The 26,912-nt window shown below is 36.8% G+C and overlaps 2 protein-coding genes across 3 annotated transcripts in view; both read left to right on the top strand.

Moving 5' to 3' along the window:
- Positions 1 to 21,085, top strand: part of LOC119230745 (zinc-regulated GTPase metalloprotein activator 1B) — a 44,835-nt gene extending 23,750 nt beyond the window's left edge. The window contains exons 10-15 of one of the 2 annotated variants that reach the window (XM_054688741.1): positions 5,060 to 5,116; positions 7,850 to 7,901; positions 14,926 to 14,994; positions 15,107 to 15,172; positions 18,539 to 18,668; positions 21,014 to 21,085. In XM_054688741.1, the coding sequence (XP_054544716.1) occupies positions 5,060 to 5,116; positions 7,850 to 7,901; positions 14,926 to 14,994; positions 15,107 to 15,172; positions 18,539 to 18,668; positions 21,014 to 21,042 (403 nt within the window). In that variant the 3' untranslated portion in view covers positions 21,043 to 21,085. Of the gene's footprint in view, positions 1 to 5,059; positions 5,117 to 7,849; positions 7,902 to 14,925; positions 14,995 to 15,106; positions 15,173 to 18,538; positions 18,669 to 19,608; positions 20,239 to 21,013 lie in introns of those variants that run through there. The other variant, XM_037492214.2, reaches the window with a different exon arrangement.
- Positions 21,086 to 24,220: 3,135 nt separating this feature from the next.
- Positions 24,221 to 26,191, top strand: LOC119231821 (forkhead box protein D4-like 6). The gene is given in 2 exon segments (XM_037493603.2): positions 24,221 to 25,752; positions 25,754 to 26,191. Coding segments are annotated over 2 exon segments (1,290 nt in total). The 5' UTR covers positions 24,221 to 24,900.
- Positions 26,192 to 26,912: the final 721 nt, after the last annotated feature.

Genomic DNA, 26,912 nt, shown 5'->3' on the forward strand with positions numbered 1-26,912 from the left:
ATATAAAAACATGAAACCCTTTAGGTTCCTGATACATTCCTTTATTAAATTTTTATTTTCATTTTCCTTAGTTTCTTCGATTGTCTATTCTGTGCTTACTTTAAAAATAGATGGGTTCTTAAAACTTCTGTAAAATAGAATAGAATTCTTGAATGCTCTTATGATTTCACAAAATTTCTGTACAGGGATATTTTGTTAAGTTTGTTTTTTTAGCAACAAAGGCTCAGCAGCTGATAGACCCACGAACATGCAGCCAACAGTCTGACTCCCAGTCCCACCCAGTCCCTAGATCAGAAATTCTTTCCTTGGAAGCGCAGCAGAGGTCTGAGTTGGGTGGCTTCTTTGATCTGGCAGAGATTAGAGGTGCTGACAGACTACCAGAAGTGTTAGGCAGTAACAGCAACAGCTGTTTATATGCATGTGAACAGCTGGGGAATTAGTATGCATTCTCTAAAACCTCTCATCTGCTGGCAGAGGTAGTAGAAGAATGCCCTTAGTGTGAGTCCTCTACAAGCATACTATACCAGATGTGTCCCCTGCATTTTCAAATTCCTTCATAGAAAATTTCTGATAACTGCAGTTCTTGTCCCAAGACTGTCCACCTGTGTCTATGCAGGCATGTCTCTTAACAAGCCATTTCTTTTCAAAAGCAGCAACAGCTGCAGCAGCCACTCTATGGCCACCTGTGTCTATACCTGTACCTCTTTTTTCCATCCACTTTTCCTAATAAACCTGTTGTTTTAAAGTGCAAAAAAAAAGAGAAAATCACTGATAACATAACTCATATCATGAGCTATTCCTATAGCATTTCTATTTCCTTTTTCTGTAATTTTTCTCTTCTTTACAAAATGACACACAACCATTTAATGCTTAAATAAGCTTTTAGAAATTGTTTCCACAAATAGCTGTGGCTTTGTTGTAATAGCATTTACTTGACATACATAGTAAACTATCTTGAATTGTTTTTTATAAGTCCCTGGATTTTTTTATTAACTTTTTATTGATTTTAATTTTGGAACTATCTATGTCCTGCATGAAGAGTTCATTTTGGATAGTTTATTATGTAACAATTTTGTTGACATTTCTTAACACTTCTATTTATTCTATTGTGGAGCAGTAAACATGCAAATGTTGTTACTTCAAATGGATGGAGGAAAAAGTGAATAAAATTCCCCTTCCATTTTTTCAGTGTTTGGTGTTTATCGGCACATCTGGGAATCTGGGGACTTTCTGAAATAGTACTTCCTTGCTATGAGGACTGAAGTTGGATTATCTTTTTCAGTAAAGATCAGACCTCCTTGTTAGAAGTCTTACTGTCGGGTCATGAATCTTACATTAAATCATTCCCAAAAATTCATCGAGGCATAGGAACTAAAACATTTAAGGTTAGAAACTAGAATTCTGATTTTTAATAAAATAACTTGTCACTCTGATAGAAATTTTATTTTTAAAAATTTTATTCTCTTAAACATTTTGTAGTTGACAAAGGTTGACATAGTAAAACTGCTTTGAACATGTGTAAAAAGTTTCACCTTGAGTATTTAAGATTAATTAAGGAGTAGGAATGGTGTGTAGTGTTATCTTACTGGTAAGGACTGAAGTTGATTTTGAGGCAAATGGAAGTTTAATGAACCACATAGACTTCAGAAGTAGTAGTGGAAGATTAGAAGTGCCATTTTTAGTTTTTCCTGTGTGTTGTTGTTGTTTTTTTTTTTAATCCTGGAGATTTAAGTGACTGAACAGAGGAAAACCAAAACCCAGTTCACCTATAAATAAGTCAGCCAGTTCAACAAACTATTTGTTGACCATTCTAGTTGCTAAGCACTTCTTGTCAATGAGGATTTGAGTAATGGCTAAGGCAAAAACTGCGCCTGTAAGGAGATCAGTTATTTGAAGGAAACAAGCAAACAAGTAAAGCCCAATGTATTAGGTATTTTTTAATACAACAGATATGCACAGGTTCCTGTAAGAGCAGGAAGGCAGAGGAACAACTACTCAACTCTTAGAGAGTAGCAAGATTTTGACTGAGAAGGTGATCATTGACATGAGTCTTGAAGAAAGAGTAAGAGTTTACCAGATGGGTTAGAGTAGGGATGATTTTTCCAGGTCAAAGGAAGATTTTATAGGAACCTGTGAATATTTTAGAATGACTATAACACATGTAAGCAACAAGGAGTTATGAAGGATTAAAAAAGCAGTATGATTCTTGGGAGATGGTTTGAATGGTGTGCTTCTCTGAGTTAGAAAATATAGGAAGGAGGAGCACCATTGGTGTAGGGGGGTGATAGAATTGGATTTGATAAAGGTGTTTAGTTCAGTTTTGTAAATATTGAGTTGGAGGTGCCCTTGTTGTTTTTAGAGTTTAGGACAATTGACCTGAATTTTGAAATTTACACAGTTGGCATGTATAACCTCTCTAAAATTTTAAACTATTTCCTAGAGTAAAGGTGATAAATTTGGGGGAAAACTTCATTCATCACCTGTTTGATTATGATGGTGAGAAAGGAAATATGTTTAATGTTAGATATTGGTCTCATGTAAATTGATATTTAAAAATTTCTTCATGGAACATAAACTTAATTGTTTGATCATTTTCTTAATCTCCTCATCTAGAATGTCCAGAGTTTGAAATGTTGTTACAGTCTATTAACATAGAATTTTGGAGTATTCTTTTTTTAATAAGATGAAAATTTGTCTATATTATGCCAAGGTAACTATTCATAATCTTAACTGAATTTTTTTACCACAAGTATGAATATTTGGCAGACTGCTAAGAATGAGCAAAGCAGGCACAGCTGGTCAGTCCTAAGTTAAAGGAGATGATTTAACTTCATGTTTGTAAATTTTAAAAAGTCCTTGTTTTGACAGGTTAGTTTTTCCATGTAAGAAAATGTTTGTCAAGTTTCTATAGTTTAATTTTGAAATAGATTGTTCCTATTATTTTTCTTTAATCATTCCTTCATTTTACTTTTGATTGTAAAGAAATCACTGTCTTCTATTGTTTAATAAGCTTGAGTAAGGATTAAAACTCCATTACTAGTCTCTATAAATTCATTTTATATATTTAAATCAGACATAATATAAATTATGATATGATATTCTCTTCTGATTTGAATCATGGGTTTCCTTAATGAAACTTAATTACCACTGGGCCTCCCCGCTGGCGCAGCATGTTGAGTGCCACGCTGCGAAGCTGTCCGCAGTCCCTGCAGTGGGGGTTCGATCCCTGGCCAGCCAGGGAGATAACCACATGGCGTGGTAGACCTCTCCTGCCTCGCTTGCTGCTCCCCTCATCAGTGTTTTCAGTCTGTCTGCCTGTTCTGCTCCCTGCTCTGTCTCTGGTGAATTCTCTCACCCTCCAGCGCCTCTGGCCTGTACCCCAGTTCTTGTATAAATAAAGAAATCTTTAAAAAAAAATTACCACTAAGTAATTCTAACAGATATAATGTTTATTCAGATGGAGCACAGAGATGTTTCAGTCTCTGTGAAACCCATTTTGAAGGAAGTAAAATCAAGTCACATCTTTTAGATGGAGATAGGAATCTTACAGTAAATGTATAATCTTTGGTTGTTTGACTCCTCATATTTTTATAATTTTGCTTGTAAAAGAGAGGGAAAGGAAAGGAGAGGGAGAATCATGGAAAGGAGAGGGAGAATAAAAGAAATATAAAAATGCTATAGGCACCTGCAGAAATGACATGTATCCCCAGAGAGCAGGAGTAAGATGTGAAGTTAATTGAAAGTCTGTAAATAGAATGCCTTCTCACAACTTGAACATAAGACACCCAGCCATTGGGCATCTCTCTCCAGACTTCTTTCATGGAGAAATTTAGTAATTCCCATTTATCTGTATCTGAGGAACAGTCTGTAGAAGCAGACTTCCTATTTGATAACTTAAAGCAATGTTCATCAATTCTGAAGCTCAACTCATTATAGATCTCCAATCAGCTTTTTTGTGACTCATTCTTAAATAAAAACCAATGGTATCATCAGACATTTGAAAAAAAATTCCACCATAAAAAAAGGGACTAGGAAAAAAAAAATGACCCCAGAGAACATAGAGAGAAGAAAAAAAATTGATTGAAATCTTCAGAGAGACATAAAAGCTACTGAATCTATAAAACAAAAATATGTTGCTATGAAAAAGAAGCAGTTATAGTACTCTTGGAAAATAAAAGATATGTTGGACCAATATAAAACAAAGTAAAGGAGTTAGAAAATAAAGTTGAATAATTCTCCCAGACAGTAGAACAAAAACACAAAAGAGACATAGCTTATGAATAAAAAGATAAAAACAATCTGGGAATTCCAGTGCAGCCCTGGGCAGCACTCTTGATATGTGTACAACCTGGAAATAGGAGAGATTAATAGCCTATGGAGCAGTCTTCAGCCAATGGAAGATGGAGCCCATGGATAAATGTACTCATTGTTTCCAGGGTAAATAATGTCTTCATGCTTTTCATGTGGTTTCCAAAGAAATCTTAGTGGGATGAAAGCCCACTAGAGTTGTCTACAGTGGTGATTAGATACACATCCTTGGATGGTTTTCTCTTCCTCTTTTACATTTCCCAGCCCCCTACCTCTATTTTCTGGTATCATTTCCTAAAAATAATTCCAAAGGTAATGCACCTATACTACTGTTTTTTCCATTTGTGCCCTTTCCTCATTTCATTTTTTGAGTAATTAATTGCTTTGAAAGCTTTCAGGTTTTCTTTTCTTTTTTTTTTTTTGCTGTAAGAATTTATTTGAAAAGATCGTAAATTTTCAGAATTGATAAGACAATTGAAAGTAAAACAACTATAGCTTATTGAAACAAAATAACCAGTAATTTTCTGCTTCGATCTTATACGTCACCCATTTTTAAGTCTAACATGTAAATTCTATAAAAATAATTTTTTAAACAATCTTTTTATTCCTTTCCTGTCATTTTTTATGTGTTTCCCAAAATAGCATAATATATTCATTAATCTTCATATCTACAATTTTGGCAAAAGTGTCCAGGAGTTTTTTTTTTTCCTTGATTTATTTTATTTCACACTATTGGTTTTCTCCCTTCTAGAGTTGATCTTTCCAATGTATTAGATCTTCATGCCTTTGACAGTCTTTCTGGAATAAGGTATGTTTCCTGTATTTTGATCACTTTTATTATAACATGCCTTTTATTTGACAATTAGGGGAGTACATGAATAGTTTACACAGTTGCACACTTGACTTAAGCTTCTTGTTATTACTTTGGCATACAAACCTTTCCTGAGTATGTTCTTGAAAATTTTGTCAATTGGATGTTTGGAAATCACAATGAATAGATATCATATTTTCTTATAGAAATTATATGTAAGTGGTAGCTCAATTTAGAAACAAATTGTTAATATTTCACACCAACCTGTGTGTATAGTTCTTTCTGTGAGAAAGTGTATTAACTACATAGAAAAACAGGTTGGGGTGTTCCCACAGACTCCTCCATTCTCTTTAGTGATAGATCAGTTTTCTGCCTATTTTCCCTGAGGGAATCTTTTTGATAAAGGAGAGAATGACCATATCTTTCTTTCTTAGACATTGGTATCTTTTTTTTTAATCAACTATTTTTAAGCTTACATTTCAGTAGTGTTAAGTATATTCACTTTTTTGAGCAATGAATTTACAGAACTTTTCATCTTGCAAAACTGAACTATTACAAGTCCCTATTTTCCCCTCCCACAGCTCATGTCAACCAACACTCTACTATTTTTTTCCATGAATTAGATTATTTTAGATACCTCTTATAGTCATACAGTATGTTATTTCATTCCATCCTCAAGATTCATCCATGTTGTAGCATGTGTCAAGATTTCCCTTCTTTTTTAAGGCTAAACATTATTCCATTGTATGTACCACATTTTGTTTATCCATTCATCCATTGATGAACATTCAGGATGTGCCCACCTCTTATCTATTACAAATAATATCACTATGTGTAGGTGCACAAAAACCTCTTGATCCTGTTTTCAATTCTTTTGGGTATATTCCCAGAAATGCTCGATGATATGATTACTATTTTTAGTGGAACCACTGTACTATTTTTCATAGCAGCTGCACCATTTTACAGTCCCACCAACAGTGCTCCAGGGTTCCAATTTCTCCATGTCCTCTCTAACACTTGTTATTTTCTGTTGCTTTTGTTAGCAGCTGCTGTAATGAGTATGAGGTGATAGCTTATTGTGGTTTTGATTTGTGTTTCTTTAATGCTTAGTGACATTATGCATTTTTTCAAATGTTTTTTGGCTATTTGTGTATTACCTTTGGGAAAATGTCTATTCAGATACTTTACCCATTTTATAATTGAGTAACTTGGTTTTTGTTGTGACTGAGTTGTAGGAAGTTTTTTTAATGTAATCTTAGTATTAGCCCCTTAGCAGACATATGAGTAGCAAAATATTTTCTCCCATTTCTTCTGAAGTAGATGAATCATAAAACCTTTCTTATACATGACATACCCTTCCTGTGTCCAGACTATAGGATCATCCTTATCTCTGAAGACACAGGGACACAGAAATCTGAAGGAATAGACTTCACGGTTTTCCTTAGCTTAGTTCCCTTGACTCATAATCTGTCATATCCTTCCATGACTTTTCTACTCTTCCTCAAACCTAGTATAAAAACAATCCATTTTAACCCTTTTATAGGATCTTCATGTCTTTCTGAAGGCTCCTGTGTTAGTTAAAGCTCTTAAATAAATTTCTGTGCTTTTATCCTGTTAATCTGGTTTTGTCAGTTTAATTTTCAGACCTAATGACGGTAGACCTTCTAGGAAGTTAAAAGAAACCTTTCTTCTTTGAGGGAAGGGTAGTTACTGTCCAACAATATTAAATGTTGAACAGGAAGTGTATGGTTTTTCAAACATATTTCTTTAGATAATCTTTTTCCACACTTGCTTAAGAGCAGTAATAATACATTAGTGACACTTAAAGAAGTAGCTATTTAATGTGATTCCCCCACTGTAAATAAGGCCTTTGTATAACTTTTCATTGTGCTAAGTTGCTAAACAGGAGAATCCTTTTCTGAGCAACCAGCTGGGAAGGATTTAATTTGACATTTTCCCTATTAAGACCCCCCAATGAGACTCATTCCCTCAAATAGTTCCTACAAGCCTTTCTCTTTCCTAAACTTGGTGTTACTAATTTACCCCTCACTGTTTTTCAAGGCAGAACATCTGCTGCAAGATTTTAAGTCCTTTGCTCCTCCCATTGTACCCCCATCAGTGACTGAATGTATGCTATAGTTGTTATGGTTATAATTTGTTATGCCATATTGATCTTGCTCTTTTCATATCAGAACAATGCATTTTTAAGATCCTGACTTTTTGTTTTCTCTCAATCACTGGTAACTTACTATATAGAATGCACCTATGGAAATTATTTTTTGATAACTTAGATATGTTCGAGGGAAAGTACTTATAAAGAAAATTTAAACTTCTGACTTTCTTTAGGAACCAGTGTTATTTTTATTTTAGGAAGCATGGGGAGAGTTGATGAAATTTTGAGCAATAGTAAAATCTTTACATATATTATTTAGGCCTATATTAGATGTATTGGAATGAAAAAGAAATCTCTCTTAACCACACAAAATAATGTTGTTAAAGATTAATTTTCTCTAAATTATGTATAAGTATGTGAATGTGTTCATTTTTAAGATAAGTTAAGAAAGTGATCTGTGGCTACTTTGTTAGAATATGTGAACAATGTATAAAATTGGAGCTATAATAAGTGTCAACTGTTGAAAGTCTCTTCCTTATTTCACTTTGTATCTAAGTAATGAATAAGGTTAAAATCAAAAGGGTTTTATCTCTGAATTTAAAATTAGTTATTCTTAGTTTACAGAAGAAACTTCAACATGTGCCAACAAGACAACCTCACATTGATCAGGTAAAAAAAATCTTTAAAAATGTCTTTTAAGCATCTTTGGTTACTCCATTCTTTAGGACATTCAGCATATTTTGATGCATTCTTTTGGGGAATTACTGCTTAAAAGCTGCTTAGGGATTCTATATGCAGTTCATTTTTTTTTTTAAAAAAACTGTATTATATGAACAAAATGATTAAGGAAAAACATCTCAAGCTCATTAAAATAAAAACTGACTTGGAGCTTCACCTTCAGTTAGCATTGTAAATTTGAACCCCTTAAGGTTTTTTGCATGCTCTAAAACTCTTAATTCCTGAGTAAATGTTAAAGATGCTAGAAACAAATAATAGTTTTCTCTATACCTATCTTTCTTTCATGCAGATTGCTTTTGGTAGAGTTGTAGCATAACTTCTTTGTTGTATGTGAGTGTGTAGTGTACATTGTCCTCCTTCCTCTGTCTTGGAACTATCACTCATTTCTAAATCATTATTAATTGCAATAAGTATAAGATAACAGCCCTTTTTTTGGCTCATATTTACGGGGAGCTACATTGCCATAATGCCAAAAATAATACCATGTTTGTGGCACTTTTTCCAGAGAAATTTATCTTAATAGATTATTCACCTTTACTTACATTTAAAATGAGTTAATGAGAGAAATACAACTTCCATCAGTAAAATTTTGGGGAAAAATGAATTGTTTACAATATTCAATATTAGTCATAAAAATGATCCTGAAGTACATTTTTACTTACCTTCTGGATGAAGGACATCATAGTATGAGTTGTAAGGACTGAAAGATGAACAAAACGTAATATACTCTTTCAAGAACCTTATGATGGCTCGTATCTACTCCCATAGTATCTTGAAATAGACCCCCATCATAGCATCTATAAAGCGTTGTAGTTTCAGTTGAAATGCTTTTCTCGTACATAGTCTGTAAATTCTTTAAATGTAAATTCCTCATTACTTAAACAGGGCTTGGTACATGCTAGGTTCTCAGTGAATATTTGTTAAAAGAATAAAAAGCTGATTCTAAGGGGGAATATACATCAGAATCACTTGTGGAGCTTTAAAAAGGAGTTGGCCAATCAGTAGTCCCCACCTCTCTCATTTTCAGGAGTGGGATTTGAGTATATACATGTTAATACATATTTTCAGCATCTTATTATGGAAATTCCCCCCTGCTATCCGAAAGTAGAAAGTTTCTGTTTGGTATGATTTGTCAAGGGTGTTTTTGGATCTAGGAATGCTCAAAAATTTTTCTTATAAATTAATGGTAATAGTATTCCTAAAAAATAACCTACCAAATCATATCAAAAAGGAATGCTTTCTTTAGGAAAGCATTTTTTTTTTTTTTGGCTAGAGTTTTTTTTTTTTTTAACTTTTTTTAAAAAGTAAAAAATTTCAAATTTACATAGAAGTAAAAAGATATATGAACTCATCATATACCCATCAACCTTGCTGGAATGTATTCAAGCAAATCCTAGACCTTGTAATTTACTAGAAAATAGGCCATGTATTTATTCATTTATTTATTATAAAATTCTAAAGGAGCAATTTCCTTCTTTAGATGCTTAAACATAGGACAGATTATAAAATTGGACAAAGGACAGTGGAACTCAAAGGAATGAACACTCCCACTTTTTCAGTGGTTCTAAGGTTTTGTGAAAGGTAGTATTTTTTTCTACATATAGTAAAACATACAAAGTTTTAGTTTATAAGTCAGTGTTCTTTACATATGTTTGTACCTACATACCTATCCATATGCACATATGAACACTTTCCTGCAATTTGCAATCAGATCAAAATACAGAGTTCCAAAATCATAGGAGAGTGTCTTTGTATACATCCCCAGTCAATAACCCTCCCAAAGAGGATTATCTCCAAAGAGATAACTACTATTCTGACCTATACAACAAAAAGTAACCTTGACTGGTAGATCTTTTTGACTGGAAGCATTAAAGAAAGGAACAATCCAGAGGTTTAGAGGTGAGAAAGTAAGAATGCTCTGGAATACCAGGACTCTAAGACTGACTTGCTAGCAAAGAGAAGTCATGCTGTGCTATCTGGCAGAGTCAGATAAATTAGATTAGAGTATGGAGTTAGGTTATCAAGTAGGAGTATATTGTAGAAGTCCAGATAACCCTAAGATAAGGGCCTAGACTATATTGGTTACAATGAGAATAGAAATGGAATAAACCAAATGCTTTTTCACAGGTAGACTTGCCTGAATCATCTTAGTGATTGATGATGGAGCAGTATGAAGAGAGAGAAGTGATAGGAAACAACCTGGTTTGACTAGAATAATCGAAATCTGGAATGTAGACTTACTTGGATGAAAATGCCAAATATGGGGCCTCCCCGGTGGCGCAGCGGTTGAGTGCTGGGTTGTGAAGCTGCCCGCAGCCTCTGCAGCACAGGTTTGATCCCCGGCTGCTCCCCGGTCTCTGGAGGAGGGTCCCGCATGGCACGCAGACCTCTCCTGCCGCCCGCTGCTCCCCTTAGCAGTGTACTTCGGTCCTTCTGCCTGCTCTGCTCCCTGCTCTGGCTCTGGTGAATTCTCTCACCCTCCCACGCTTCTGACTGTACCCAGTGCTTGTATAAATAAATAAATAAATCTTTAAAAAAAAAATGCCAAATACATGATAGCTTTGTGCCTGACTAGCAGTTTTTCACAGTGTCAATTACACAGGCAAAGAGGAAAAGAAAGCTGGAATATAGATATACAGATTTTGAATTTTGCTTGTTGGTAGGCTTAGTCTTCCAGATGAAAAAAAGAAATTAATTGCATTTTAGGTATTGTTTGCCAAAGAAAAGAAAACTGAGGGAAATAACATTGTAGGTTAAAGAAAAAAAAATAGAACAAAAACCCCTGTTATTCCTAAATTTTATTTGAAGGCAGTTTGCTTTAGTTTTCTGAATTGTTGTCTCAGTTTTCTGCTTCTTTCTGTGTCTGTGGACATGAGAAAAGGAAAGTTACTTTAGATTCAAAACAAATATAAGCTGGGAAAAAGTCTGAAATGGGTATGATGTGTGTGTTATTAAAGTCTTATCCCTGAATAGTGTTTAATGCAGTTCTCTCTTTTTCATGGATTTCTTATTCACTATAAGGAGGACCCGCAGTTGGAAGACAGGAAGTAGATGAGAAAAATTCAACTGGCAGTCTATGTATACTTGATTAGTACAGCCAATTATGGATTATCAGTTGTGACCTCATCTTACGAACTGGAAATTCATGCATTTCATCATCTTTAGGGTCTATTTAAAGTTTATTTGTTCAGGCAAACATCTAGTTCTAAAATGTTTAATCTCCCTTCCTTAGCCCCATGATGCATTGTCTTTTTAAAAACATTTTTCCTCACACTGAAATTAATTGTATTCATTAGGAATATTAAGCCATTGCTCTAACTGCCAAAAAAATCTCTAAGATAAGAATGTAAAAAATCATTCTTGATATGAAAAATCTTTAAGGTAAAATAAAGCAGTATCAGACTATATTCAGACATTCCCAATATTAAAGCCAACTTATCTAACCTATAATATACACTTTAAGCATTTTTTTTAAAGATTTATTTATTTATTTATACAAGCACTGGGTACAGTCAGAAGTGTGGGAGGGTGAGAGAATTCATCAGAGCCAGAGTGGGGAACAGAGCAGGCAGACTGACAAAATACACTGCTAAGGGGAGCAGCGGGCGGCAGGAGAGGTCTGTGTGCCATGTGGGACCCTCGCCATGGGAGCCTCGCTGGTGGCCAGGGATCAAACCGGCACAACAGAGGCTGCGGGCAGCTTCGCAGCCCAGCGCTCAACCGCTGCGCCACCAGGGGAGGCCCACATTTTAAGCATTTTTGAAGACAGAATTTCTACCTTACCTCTACTAAACTGACAAATTTTATTTTATTTAACAACCCTTTGCTGCTATTTTGACATGCTGTATGATTTGCTATATATTTCAGTATAGAATTTTAGGTATTTATCATGATTAAAAGAAAAAAGGATTGTGTTTTTATGCATACTATTATTACCTTAAACTTACAAAAAGTAAAGCAAACCTGTAGATTCTGACAACAGAATGGTGGTTACTAGAGCCGGGGAAGGCAGGTGGAGGAATAGGTACAACAGTGAGAGGGGAGAATTGGATGGTGGTGGGTGGAAACTGGTATAAGGGGTGAAGCTATAAATCTAAAAGTTGCACAGTGTTGTAAACCAGTGTTGCCTCAAATAAATTCTTAAAAAGCGGAGTATTAAGGTTTAAAAATACTTTTAAAAGAAAATCATAGTAAAAAATCATAGCATGAAATCTGCCTCTTAACGAAACTTTACATGTGCAGTACAGTATTGTGAGTTATATGAACCATACAGCGAATCTATTTATTATTATGTTAGAATTTTATTACCTTGCATGACTGAAACTATACACTCATGAAACAGCAAATCCCCATTCTCCCTCCCCCTAGCCCTTAGCAGCCATCATCTTATTTTTGCATCTGTAATTTTGGGTGCTTACAAACTTCATATAGGTGGGGACCAGCAGTAACTTGTATATCTGTGATTGACTTCTTTCACTTAGCGTAATGTCCTCAAAGTTCATCCATGTTTGTAGCATTTGACAGGATTTTCATTCCTTATTATTTTTGTAAGCATTGTAACATTGCATTATAACATTATACAATCTTTAATATTAAAACTCAACATGTGGGGCCTCCCTAATGGTGCAGCGGGTTGAACACTGTGCTGTGAAGCTGTCTGCAGCCTCTGCAGCGCAGGTTCAGTTCCTAGCCTGCCAGGGAGATCCTCACATGGCATGGCAGACCTCTCCTGTCTCACTTGCTGCTCTCCTCAGCAGTGTCTTCTGTCCGTCTGCCTGTTCTGCTTTCTGCTCTGTCTCTGGTGAATCCTCTCACCCTCCCACGCCTCTGGCCTGTACCCCTGTGCATGTATAAATAAGTAAATCTTCAAAAAAAAGAAAGAAAAGAAAATTTTTTAAAAAGCAATAAAAGCCTAATACTTAAAAAAAAAAACCTTATCAAGTATCTTAAGTTCACCATTAAAAGTCTCAGTCCATCCTCACTGTACAATCAACCGCTTCTACATGATTTATCCACCCCTCTCCTTTTTTCCCTTCTGATAACACTAATTGGTCTTACAGATCCTAAAGTTTACTTTTGCTTCATCCGTCTGTCAATTATTTGATTCTCTTTATGTTACATGTGAGTGAAGTTTACACTCTTCTTTTTTAAAGAATTAATGATGCTCCATTATTATATCACATTTTATACATTATTGTAGTATATTTTCTTGTCCATTCATCGGTGAACTTTTACACTGTTGCCACCTCTTGGCTGTTGTGAAAAAATAATTACTTTTAAATTCTGATGTTTTAAAGTACTTGTAGTTGATTTACACTTCATATATCTGCTTTCTGCTTTTCCTATTATTAGCACAGTGGAGACTGAATGCCAGTATATTTTATAGTTAAATTGATCTTTACCTTTGTCATACTTTATATTTGGATAAAAAGAGAGTTATTGTCTTTTTATATCTTATGCTAAAAGTCTATATGATATTCTCCCGGTGTGTGAAATTTCTCAGCCAGTGATGCTGTTTTAGGAAGTTAGTATAATTCTCTTGGTATGGTCTTTCTGTCTATTCTAAGACATTTTGAGCTTGAATTCAGCATCTTATTCTCATTATTCAAGGTGATTTTGTGCTCTTATGTTTAGTTCTGGTATGTTTTCATCATTGGGTTGGAAATTTTGGGTTACAGCAGCAAATTGGAGTTTAATTGTGCTTATGTGGCCAGCTGGAGGGAGTCTTAAGCTTCTGGTTCCTTTCAGTGGAAAGCAAGAGATTTATTTATTTGTTTGTTTGTTTGTTTATTTATGGGACCCTCGCCAGCCGCCAGGGAATGAACCGGCGCTGCAGAGGCTGCTGGCAGCCCTGCAGCCCAGCGCTCAACCGCTGTGCCACCAGGGGAGGCCCAAGAGATTTATTTTTGTTTAAGATTTATTTATTTATTTATACAAGCGCTGGGTACAGTCAGAAGCATGGGAGGGTGAGAGAATTCACTAGAGCCAGAGCAGGGAGCAGAACATGCAGATGGATGAAGTACACTGCTAAGGGGAGCAGCGGGCGGCAAGAGATGTCTACGCGCCATGTGGGACCCTCACCCTGTGGTTGGTAATCAAACCGGAGCTACAGAGGCTGTGGGCAGCTTCACAAGCCAGTGCTCAACCGCTGCGCTACCGGGGAGGCCCAAAGCAAGAGATTTATTAAGACCAGGAGAAAAAATAAATCTCAGAATCAACATTCTATAAATGATGATGTCAACCTTCTAAACCAAAGATGACATTATACCATCATTCTCATCTCTAGGCTCTTGCCTCCCCTTGACACATGCTTGATCAGAGACAAGCTGAAGCTTTCCTTTTTATTCATATTTTTCAAGAGAACTTTATCTCTTTTTTTTTCCTTTTCCCCAATGTATGAAATGATAATAATCCTCTTTATACTATAGGATTGTAATCATGAATAAATGAAAAGAGGAAGTGACCAAGGAAAAAGCACCTGGCTCAGTACATGGTCCATACACTGTGTCCATACTTAGTGCTGAGGCTCTTGGCAAGAATGAATAAAATGATGAGTACCTGTGTGCTAATAGAGTTTCTCCATTTAAATCCTAAACCATTGATCAACTCTACAGAATCTAGAAAATGGAGTTGCTGATATAAGGAATTAGCAACTATAGTGAAAAAGATGTATCTACTATATATTGTTAAGCAGCATAAATTTGCATGTGTTCCTTTTCACCTTAAAACTTGTGATATTTTAAATATCAAAATCAACAAACAACTATGAACCAGAGACACTCTATGGGGGGTGAGGGGTGGGGAAAGGAGGGATTGGCGTCAGAATAAGGGGTTTGTAATTGTATGGGGAATATAAAAATAAAATTTAAATTAAAAAAAAAACTTGTGATATTTTAAAATATATTGATATTATAGTTTTTAAAAATCACCATTGATTTTCTCTCTTGATTTGCAGAGTATTGTTACAGTTACATTTGAAGTACCAGGAAATGCTAAGGAAGAAAGTCTAAATGTATTTATTCAGGTGAATTCAATGTTTAACTGAATAATGATTTATTACTTACTGTTTTGTTACATAGTTGTAGCTATTCTTAATGTTGGTCTTATTAAAATATGTCATATGTCACTTGATATAGAATCTTCTGTGGGAAAAGAGTGTGAGAAACAAGGATGATGACTGCATGGAGGTCATACGACTGAAGGTACAGTATACAGTTTAGTTTCATACTTTTAAACAAGACCTCTTTTTGTTATATAAAATCATATTTGGCTTTAAACAAAAGTACTGTTACTAACTAGCTTGACTTGTTCACATTCTTTTGCCTGTTGGCACACACCTTGGTCAGTTAGAAAAAACTGTATTTTTTAAGAAAGTTTCATTATTGGAGAGTTAATATTAGAAATCTTGCTGTAATTGAACTTGATGCTTCTTGATGCATTTAACAAACACCAGGCATTTGTCATGCTGTAAACAAAGTCACAAAGGACTAGAAGTATTCTTTCTCTGTGTCTTGAAATTCATTCATTTTTCTTTTTTTTTTTTCCATTCATATTTCTTGATGTTTGGGTTTTTAATGTCATGAAAGGTTTTTTCCAGGGGATAGTGGTTCTGGGTTGTCTGTTTAAACAATCAGCAGTTATTTGAGTCTACCCTGGCATTTCCAGAGTGTGCATAAAATTTCTACCATACTGCTTATTATTACTGTTAGTAACTAGATTCTCCAGTCAGTAGTGACTTCTTGGTATCACTAGAATGACAGAGTGTGAGACGATCCAGAAACTATTTTGGTTTTCCCTGCCCTGGTCTGCTGGGATTAGCACTGCCGAGCAACACAGGTGAATTCCAGTCTATTCCAGATCGTTCTACTACTTAATGACTTAGCTCCATGTTCATTCCATAATTCTAACTGACAGAGCACAAATTCATCCTATAACTACTCTGATCCCTGTTATTTAATTGGGGGTTAGGGGGCTGCATGTTACTTCAACAACCAATTGTTCAGACATTTATACTAGTAGCTACCAAGACCATTTCAGAGTTCACTGGCTTATCCTTCACCACCACACATTTTGTCCTTAGGTATGTAGCAGTTTTTTTGTCCTTAGGTATATGGCAGTTTTTCTAAGTTGTCCTTTTTGATTCTTTTGGTGTTCCTCTCATCATATCAACAATGGTGGATTCTGTGACAGTACAGTCTATATCTGTATAGACTTCCTCCTCTTTCCTGTACAAAGTATTAGTCTTATAATAATATGTCTAAAATGTTGACTCTAGTAGCAGCTAATACTTCAAAGCAAATAACACAGAATTGAGGCTTAGGTAATTCTTTCCAAGGAGTATGTTATTACATACTAAAATTAAAATTTTGGAAGCAAAAAAAACAACCAAATCATTATGTTGTACATGTTAAACTAATGCAGTGTTATGTATGTCATTTGTATCTCAAAAAATGGAGGAAAAAAGCAAAAAACAATACTCACACAGCAAAGAAAAACTGAAACAGCACACCCAAAATGTATGACTAAACCAGAAATGAACAAAAATTGTGTATTGAGGGCCTCCCCTTGTGAAGCCGTCCACAGTCTCTGCAGTTCCGGTTCAATCCCGGCCGGCCGGCGAGGGTCCCACATGGCGTGGCAGACCTCTCCTGTCTCGCCCGCTGCTCCCCTCACCAGTGTATTTCGTCAGCCCACCTGTTCTGTTCCCTGCACTGTCTCTGATGAATCCTCTCTGGTGAATCCTTCCGTGATCTGGCCTGTACCCCGGTTCTTATATAAATAAATAAATAAATCTAAAAAAAAATTTGTGTATTGGGAGTAACTATGAGTGTTTCTTCTCTTACTGTTTCTCATTATGTATATTATAACAAATATGTTTAACAAGCATTTCAAAGAAATCATTTTATTCCTACAGGAGCTAATTTATCAGATAATTTGTGCCTCATTTCTCAGATCAATATAAAATGATCCAGATTAATAGTTTTTCTTTTCCTTTATTTTCTTTTCCTTTATTGTATTCTTTTATTGCAACCCAAACAAAAACAAAATCTTTATTGCCAGAATCCTTTAACTTCTTAAATTTTCCCACTAAAACTGTGAAACAAGAATAAAATCTTTAAAAGTAGAATAATCAGTAGAATATGATATGCATATTATCCTTTTGTTTCGATAAATAACTGAAGGAATACTCTAATATATATATAATAAATTTTATCTTTAAAAATGGGATTGTTTTTAAAAAAATCAATGTACATAGAAACATTTTTTTTGTTTTAAAAATAGTCTTATTTGTTACAACTGTATATATAAACTGCATATTGAAAAAAATTTAAAAATACATCTGAGAGAGGCTCAGTCACTCTACAGTTGTTGGTTCCCTTACAGATTCACATAACCCTGTCCCAGAATCTGTGATTTCAGGCTCACAGGTGTACACCAAGGGCTGGAAGCTTAAACAGCAATTCTTTCTCACAGTTCTGAAGATTGGGATTTAGGGTTGTGGGAGCCAGCATGTTGGGCTCTGAAGAGGACTTTCTACCTGGCTCAGAGATGCCACCTTCCTCTGCCTCCATGTGGCAGAGTGGGAAATGGCTCTGTCCTCTTATGAAGCCACTGACCCCATCAGGAGGCCCTGCCCTACCACCCTGATCACCTCTCCAAAGTGCCCGTCTGAGATGTGCTGTTGTACTGAGGGTCATGTAAATAGCAGACAGGCCACAGAGCTGGCAGTGTTGGGGCACACCTCTCACATGGGGCCTGGTCCACTCTGGAGAGTGGACACTTGACCTCCTACCCTCTCAAGGACAGAGATGTGTCATTGCTCTGCCCCCCTCCTTCTACCACTGATAGAGTCATTCCTTCCCCTTTTGTCTCTAAGGTGTGTGTCATCTTACTCTGTGTGCTCCATTTCTGTGAGTCCTTTGTCTTGTATTTTGCTCTGGATTTTCTTTTACAATGTGCTCTTACTTGAATGGTTCACATCCTTATGTTTTTTTATTGTATTGGTGGTTACTCTAGTTTCATTATCACAACAGTAGCACCTGATTTCTTCTTTATATAGGACAAGGAATTGAACATGTTACAAAAATGTTTTTCAAATAGTGGAAATCACATCAGTGTAAAAAAATAATAACAGTACAAAACACAACAAAGCAAAAAATGGGCAATTATAAATCAGAGACATACTGCAGGGGAGGAGGAGGGAGAGGTATCAGAGGGAGGCAGGAAAGGCACAGGGGACTGAGGTGGTGGTGCACGGGTGCATTGGTGAAGGAAACTCTATGGGGACTACACCTGAGGGGGGGGGGGAAGCAAATACTGTTTAAAAATGAACAGTGATGTAAAAAATAAAAAAATTAAAAATTAAATAGTAAAATTAAACAAATAGTGGAAACCTTAGAAAACTTTTTCTTCAATGCACAAATAACTGGATTTAAGTAATCTTAACAGTATCTCTTTTATGAGTTTGTATTTTAAAAGAATATGAATAATTAATCCTTTAACTCTGATGCTCAATTTCTGCTTTTAAATTTGAACCAAGACCAAATTGATCATTCTCTATTGAGTAGGGACTGGTGTCAATCAAAGACAAAGCACAGCAAGTGATTGTCCAAGGTGTCCATGAGCTGTATGATCTGGAGGAGACTCCAGTGAGCTGGAAAGATGATGCTGAAAGAACAAATCGATTGGTTCTTATTGGTGAGTGACAGTTAAATTTCTAAAGCAAAATAAAAAATGTATTTAGAGATACAATGTACTGCTTAAGCAATATTCACAAATCAGAACCCTTTTTATAAACCTATATAAACTTGTGGTTAATATATTTGTCTTTGTCATGTGTTAAAATTCACAAGAACTCAGGCCTTTTACTCTTCAATTTATTTTTAAAATTGTATTTTTTTCATTGAAGTAACATTGTATTATAACACATTTCAGCAATACATCATTGAGAATGAGCTTGCATATATTCTACATTAAGGTCACCACTAAAAGTCTAATTCTTTTCTTCACCATGCCATTGTCCCCTTTTTCCTGATTTACCCACCCTTCTTTCCCCTTCCCTTCTGGTACCCAATAAGTGATCTTATAGTCCAAAATTTTATTTTTCTTTTATTTAGTTAATTTGTTTTTTTTTCTCTCTGTACCACTTATATGGGAAATTACATGGTATTTGTCTCTCTCTCTCTGGCTTATTTCACTAAACACAATTATCTGCTGGTCCATTCATGTTGTTGCAAAAGGCAGGATTTCATCTGTATTTACCTGGAGTATCCAAAAAACACAAATTTAAAGATATATATGTATGTATATATACCCTTATGTTTATTGCATCAGTATTTACAATAGCCAAGAACTGCTAACAATGTGAATGCCCATCAACTGATGAATGAATAAAAAAGATGAGGTGTATATACACAATGGAATATTACTCAGTTACTCTTCAGTTTTAGAAAAGTGATTAATCCATGACCCAATTTGGTTTTGAGGAACTTAACTAGAGAGTTAAGGAAGGAATCACTCAATTATTATTGTTTTTATAAATTAGATCATCAAGCATTTAATGATCTGGAATTGATAAGTGAACTGTGTCATTTTGATCATTTCAATATACTTACACCTTATTTTGTTCTGTTTGCAGGTAGGTATTTAGATAAGGATATCCTTAAACAACTATTTATAGCTACTGTGACAGAAAAAGAAAAGCGATGAACAGCAGATTTTAAAGAAGATCAAGTTTGTTTATAATACTTGAAGTATTTCTTATCAAAATGATTGGATGATAAAATTGGGAATAAGTTTTCTACATGGCGTATTTCAATCATCACTTTCCATTATTTCTGTAATGAATTCCATTGTACTTTTAAATATTTATTTATAGAATACACAATAGTAAATCAGTGCTGTAAAACATTTGACATCATGCAATAAAATATACCCTCTGAAGTATAAATTGGCTTTGGAGCTTACATATACTGAAGTTCACCCTTGAAGTTATTTAAAATAATGTTAAAAACTTACATTAACATTGTCATTTTTCCTTAAACTTCAGCTGATTGCATAGTTTTTGTTACTAACAAAACTTTTTTAGAAATCTTTCACCACTTTTATTAAATGAAATAAAAGTTTTGTTGTGGCTACAGGCTTATTAGTGGAAGAAATAGTTATCAAAGAAATTAATAAGAACCTTATTATGAATCAATTCTAAGCCTTACTGGTAGACAGTGTAATGAAATTTCAGTCACTCACTTTGTAATATATTTAGAAGATTCCAATTAGAACTTTAAAGTAGATTTTACTACTGATATTAAATTTATCTTGTTTTTTTTAACTTCTCTAATTCTCAGAATAAAATAAAAATTGGAAAGCTATAGAACTTCAGATATAATTGCAGGCAACTTTGAATAATTTAAGTCTTCACCTAAGTGATTGGTATCTAAATGTACAATAGCTTTTCTCCAGGTCAGCATAACTATATTTAAGTAGTAAGAGAAAAGCATTAGGTGGCTAAATATCAGAGAAAGCTATCAAAATGGTTTTTTGATTTTTTTCTTCTGGAATTTTAAATTAAAAAGTTATGACTGTGAATATTCAATGTTTCCAGTGGTTGGAGGCAGGCTAATTGACTAAATTATCTGTCTTACCCTGTATTCTGTACCTTTTAAATGTAACTTCTTTATACTCATTCTTTTGCCCCTTGAATCCATTCTCTTAATTTAAAGTTGAAAGAATATGCTTATTTCATGGTAGCAAGTTCCTCAAAAGAAATTCTAGCTAGTTTTTGATTCATATCTAGGCTTTAATTCCAGTCTTACTGTTTCTTGGCTATGTAATTTTGGGCAAAGTACTTTCTGCATTAGTTTCCTTGTTTATAAACAGAACATTGATAACACCAACCTTCAAGGTGGTTGTGAGGACTAAATAAAGGCACCTAGCTCAGCTTCAGACATCCAGCAGAGACTAAATAAATGTTTTCTTCTTTTTAACAATTCGTTTTGTAATTAATGTGGTAACAATAATACTTATAATGTTTTCTGCCAAATAAGTGTCTCAATTCATTTGTTCTACACCATGAGGAAAGGACTTCTTATCCTGTTGTGAGAAAAATGTTTGAAGGTATTTTAGTCTATATTCTTTAAAATCTGTTTATAAAACTCAGTTTTATAAACTGTTTTTCCTTTAAAATGTTCTAAATTATCCTTAAATATTTTTCATTAGGTAACAGTATATTTGTGTTGTGAAAATGCAAGCATTACAGATGAAATCAGTCTCCCCTTTCTCTTTTAAATCATTGTCTCTTCATAGAGGTAAGCGATGTTGTCCATTTAATGTGTATGCTTTTAGACATTTCATGTCATGTACACACACATTATGGTTAACATTGTTTCCCAGAGTGGATTTTTTCCCCATGATTAGAGTTATAGTTTCAACTGTTTCTTCAGGAAACTTATGAATTTGCCATAAATATACTCAAAGAAAGGTTTTATTTTTGTAATGTGTGTGTTTTAAATAAGACATCAATATATATTACAGTGTTAGTTTTTTTTTTTTTAAGTGAACTATTAGTCTTATATCTTTCCATGACACTGCATATAAATATGGCTTGCTCTTTAACTGCTGTGTAGTTCATAGTATAGCATAGGAACATTCATTTTTTTAAAAGGCATTATTTTATTTATTTTATTAAGGGCTTCCAGTTTGCCCAAGTATTAGTGCTGGAGCTGAAACTGCACGTGGCATAGAAAGGCCAGGTTCCTATACTGCCTACATTTTGGTGGAGGGATGTGAGAAAATACGAGGTAACCCTAAGCAAGCTGATAAGAATAAAGACTGACTTTAGTTTGAGTAGTATGGAAAGCCTCTGACATGTGGTGACTTTTGAGAGTGGAATTCTTTCAACCTCCACCGAAACTCCAATGCCAGTGTTCTGCCTTTTTCCTTCTCCTCCCTTCTCCTCCCTCCCCCTCTTTTCCTCTGTTAACCAGTATATTTTTCACAGAATCTAAGAATTATTTTTGTTGTGCTTTTCTAGTTTGTATTCTTTGGTTATTTATATACCATACAAGGGTGAAACCATCCAGAAACAGTCTTTCACTTTCTGACTCTTAATCTGGGAATATTTCTCTAGAATATATAAGGGTGGAATCATTAACTTCCAGGATATGCACATTTAAAGATACTGATAAGTTGTCCTTCCAAAGGGCTCTGTCTTTTTGCTTTAGTTCAATAGTGTCTGAAAGCACCTGTTTTTCCAAACCTAGATAATGTTTTAACTTTTTGCAGACTTTACTGGTTTTTCGTTTAGATTTTATACTGTATTTTTATTAAACTGATAATGGCTCTGATCACTGAAAAATATTTCATTTTGGGAAAAATTAAATAACAAGACAAAGCACCTCTAAAATAATTTATGAACAAAATAAAAATACAGGCAAAAAGGTAGAGCCCTTCGGAAGGGCAACTTATCAGATCTTTGTAGTTTTGAGGAGTACTGATCAGATATATAGGATACTCTTCAATTGGGATTTGATGTTTTTCTCATGATTAGATTGGTGTTTTGGGGGAGGCTATCACAGGGTGTCATTTTCATCATAGTATATACTGTCAGCATGAATGATGACTATTGATGACATTGTCTACCTGATCGCCTGGTTATGTGTTTGTCAGGCTTCTCCCCTGTAACATCACTCCCTCCCACACTTTCCATACTCTACTCCTTGGAAGGAAATCACAATGCCCTGCCTACAGTAAGAGTGGGTAGTCATGCTGAAGGGCAGAGTACTTACATAACTTATTTGGAATTCTTCTGTAGGAGAACTTTACTTTTCTCCCACTTACTATTCATTTATTTTTATAAGTGTGGATACATAGATACTTTATTTTTTTGCTCAAATTATCTCAGCTTCAGCCATTGGGAATTCTCAGTTGTTTTCTGTACCCCATTTGACATATTTCCATAATGAAACTTGGTTTTTTGTTTGGGTTTTTATTTTTAAGTGCCCTTTTCTTTTCATTTTTAAATAAGCCAAATCCCCATAGAAGTTGACTCTAGGAAAATTAACAGTACTCCCTTTCCAGGTAATTGGATTCTTCTGGTGATGGAAGCAATGTGCCTTACCTGCAGGGGGTTAAGAGAAGGCATCTGGAATCTAAGGTTGAATAAGACACCTGTTTTGACCCTTCAGAACTTAGTTTAGTAGATCACACAAGTAGTAATTGGTAAATTCAGGATTCAAGCACAAATCTATTAGGCTTAACAACCTCTTTTATTTGTCCTACTTCAAACTACATATAGCTGTTGAAGCCTTAGAGGGTAAACACCTCCAGAGGAGAGATTAAGAATGTAGAAAAGACTTTCAAGGAGGCTGTTTCAAAATTTTATCCTGAAGGAACTAGCTACTTGAAGCTACTTTTTATCCTGAAGGCAGTAAGTGCCTTTTGGTTGTATTTTGCCCTTTTATCTGGTTTCTGATACCTCACTGAAAATTCATTGTCTTTTACAAACTATGTGACAATAGCCTAAACCATTTCTTTTATGCTGCCTTTTTATTAGGTGCCACCTCAAAGTCTTTTCATAAGTAGATGGGTTTTAAGTTATGAATATAAACTGTGGCTTGGTGTTTTACCATATGATCCCTATTTATATAACATATAAAATTATATTCCCCTATACTCTTACTTTGGTCTCTGAGCTGATTTAAATGAAGTCAGTCTAAAAGTCTTGTTACTTCCAAAGATGTCAAGTGTGTTAAGCAGAACTTGTCTGTCATATTACTACTCCTCACCAGTGTGGGAAATGTACCTAGTGATATAAAGATACTGAAACTGCAGGCCCTTCTTTGCCTCCCTTAAGTTTTAAGTTTATTATTTATTAGAGAAAGTGCTTAATGGGGTGAGTGTGTGTGTGTTAAAGAAGGGAGAGGTAGAGAGGGAAGGGAGCAGAAACCCATTGTAGTTATATAAGCCAGTGTATGCAAGATCTTGGTATAAAATGAATTTCAGTGTGGCTAATTGTTCAAGGCTCCACAATCACTGTTGTAAGAAAACTTCTCATTAGTCCTTCTGCTTTTCTTCTACCTTGAACTCCCGAAGCTTAATGCCAGGACTTCTCAGCCTTTTCAAAAACTTGAGTCAGGGAGAACATTTTAAGGATCTGGAGTGGGGATTAGTGGGAACCATATAACACCCTCTTATACCCCCTTGAGTTTAAGGATACAGTTAAAACATTAAAAATCATTCCGCTTGTCATTCTGGATCAGGAACAGAATCCACCAATGAAAATTGGTGAACAATGAACTAGGAAATAGGAAAACATACTTGTGTTGTTACACATTCTTTTACAGTCAAACACCATATACATTTCAGTGCCTTTCCAGCCCCCCCCCCTTACCTCCCCTGCCACACACACACTTTCTGTCTTCGAGGAAATAGGCCCCAAAATCCAGGTGGCCAGAGATTGTTAGGTGTAATTTCCTACCTCTTTTGTTTCGGAGATTTAAAAAGCAAGTGAACAGAGCCTATGCAACTATTGGCTGGTTAAATCTGAGGAGTGGAGCATCTTCCTAGGTGAGTGGTTGTAAGGAGGAGGAGGGTGAAGATTATTTCCCGTGTCATTGTTTGCGCAGCGGACCCTCTTCATTGGACTGCTTGTACTGCCTCCAGAGGAAGTGGGACTGCTCTGAGGTAGAGGTATAAAGGAGAGGGGAGGGAGAATTCATCCCACACAGGCACTCCACGATGCTTTACTAAAAGATAAAGTGCATCTTTTTTGGAGGGTATTGGAAAGGAGGAGAAACCAGCAGAAGAAAACTCCTAAAGGGTAACCACGAGCATTTCTGCTTCTTGGGACACTTAACCCAGGCTTCCACCCAGCCCACCAGGAACCAGGTGAGCGGCTCCACACCTCCCCTTAGTCTGCAGAACCTGCTCCTCCATGAACATGCCAAGAGCTGAGCGGCTTCGAGCTACCCCGCCACGCAGTCTCCGGGGATCTGACGGGGAAGAAGGTGAGATCGATATCTTGGGAGAGGAGGGAGATGAAGACAAGGAGGCCAAGGGGAGCCCGCAGTTTCTAGAGCAGCTGCACCGGCCACAGGGGGCGCGGCGGGGCGCGGGTGCGTTTCCCCAAAAGCGCACCGCGAGCGAAGGCCCGAGCGACCCTTTGGAGTTTGGTACCAAGTTCAGGGTAACTTCCGAGTCTGCGTCGGCCTCTCGGGACGTCCCTCAGCCGGTGAAGCCCCCATACTCTTACATCGCGCTCATCACCATGGCCATCCTGCAGAGCCCGCACAAGCGCCTCACGCTCAGCGGCTTCTGCGCCGTCATCAGCGGCCGCTTCCCCTACTACCGCCGCAAGTTCCCGGCCTGGCAGAACAGCATCCGCCACAACCTCTCGCTCAACGACTGCTTCGTGAAGATCCCCCGCGAGCCGGGCCATCCCGGCAAGGGCAACTATTGGAGCCTGGACCCTGCCTCCCAAGACATGTTCGACAACGGCAGTTTCCTTAGGCGCAGGAAGCGCTTCAAGCGCCACCACGCGCCGCCCGGAGCCCAGCTGCATCACCCCTTCCCCCTGCCCGCCGCGCCCGCCGCCCTGAGCGGCCCCTACCCGAGCCTGCTGCTGGGCCCCCCGGCGCCGCAGCATCCTATTCCCAGGACCTATTCCTCTGCGGCTGCCGGGTGCCACCCTTGCGCGCTGCTGCACCCTCACCCCCTTCGCTATGTACTGCTCTCCACTCCTGCCTACGCTGACGCGCTGGAGAAAACGCAGCTAGCAGACCTGGCAATCCGCGGCGCCGTCCCGGGGCTGCAGCCCTCTCTGCGCCCCCAGCCTTGGGAGGAGGACAAGGGGCCGGCGTCACCGCCGGGAGGCGGATGCACCTCCTTCAGCATTGAGAGTATCATGCAAGGGGTCAGGAGGGGAGCAACCCGGGCTGCGCAGAGTATGCAGCCCACGCCGACGCCGTGGGGCTACTGCCACCTGCTCCAGCACCCGTCGTGCCTGTTGCATGCCCAGGTCAATGCCCCCTTGCTTCACGTTTCCGCCGCCGCTGCTGCTCGAACGATTTTGCAGCAGCAGCAGCAGCAGCAGCAGCAGCAGCAGCAGCAGCAGCAGCAGCAGCAGCAGCAGCAGCAGCAGCAGCAGCAAAACTGTGCCAGCGGCTGCCCTCCCAGTAAGGGCTCTTTGTGGGGCCAGCAGCTGTCTGCAGCTGCGAAGCTGCTAGGGTGTCAACCCAGAGTAGAGGGCTCTAGGCTGATGTCATTAGTCAGTTTTTCGGGCAGAGAAGGGACCTCATCCGCCATTTGAGTAGCAACCTCACCTTGTCCTGGCACCTACTCTGCTGGATGCACTTGGAGCTAAGCTGGCGTGCTGAGCAACCCAGGGTCCCACACTCTGGGCTGTGAACTTGCACTCAAACTCACCACCAGGCAAAGCCGGAACTAATCATGTGTAAATGAATCCTGCTGTGGAACAACCACAAATTTGGGTTCACTGCAATATATTTAAAAAGAAAAATTGGACACTTTTTTCCCTAAGACAACCAGAACCACCAATGGCATTAAGTCCCGTCTTTTCCAGACTCCAGTTGTGGCTTCCTTTTGGTTTTTCCAGTTTGCACATTTTTACATAGGAACTTTGGACGTGAGTGGGGCATTTTGTTTGGGTACTCAAAGAAAATACAAAAACAAAATCAGTGCACAACATGTTCCGCTTTCTTCACTCTCTAGGAAATGTAAGTATTAGTGCAAAGTCAAGTGCAAAGTGCTATATGCCCTTTGTGTCATCCTGAAATCGATGTGTAATGTAAGGACAATTTTAATTGCAGAGCATTTATTTCTGATCCATTGCGCTGAATGTGCTATCTTCCATGGAGATGTGTTAAAATTAAACCTAGCTGTATGAATTAAATAAAATAGTAAATCACTATATCATATTGTATTTTC

The sequence above is a fragment of the Talpa occidentalis genome, unplaced genomic scaffold (genome assembly GCF_014898055.3).
Source record: "Talpa occidentalis isolate TD23 unplaced genomic scaffold, MPIMG_talOcc4v2.1 talOcc4.7, whole genome shotgun sequence".
NCBI lineage: Eukaryota > Metazoa > Chordata > Mammalia > Eulipotyphla > Talpidae > Talpa > Talpa occidentalis.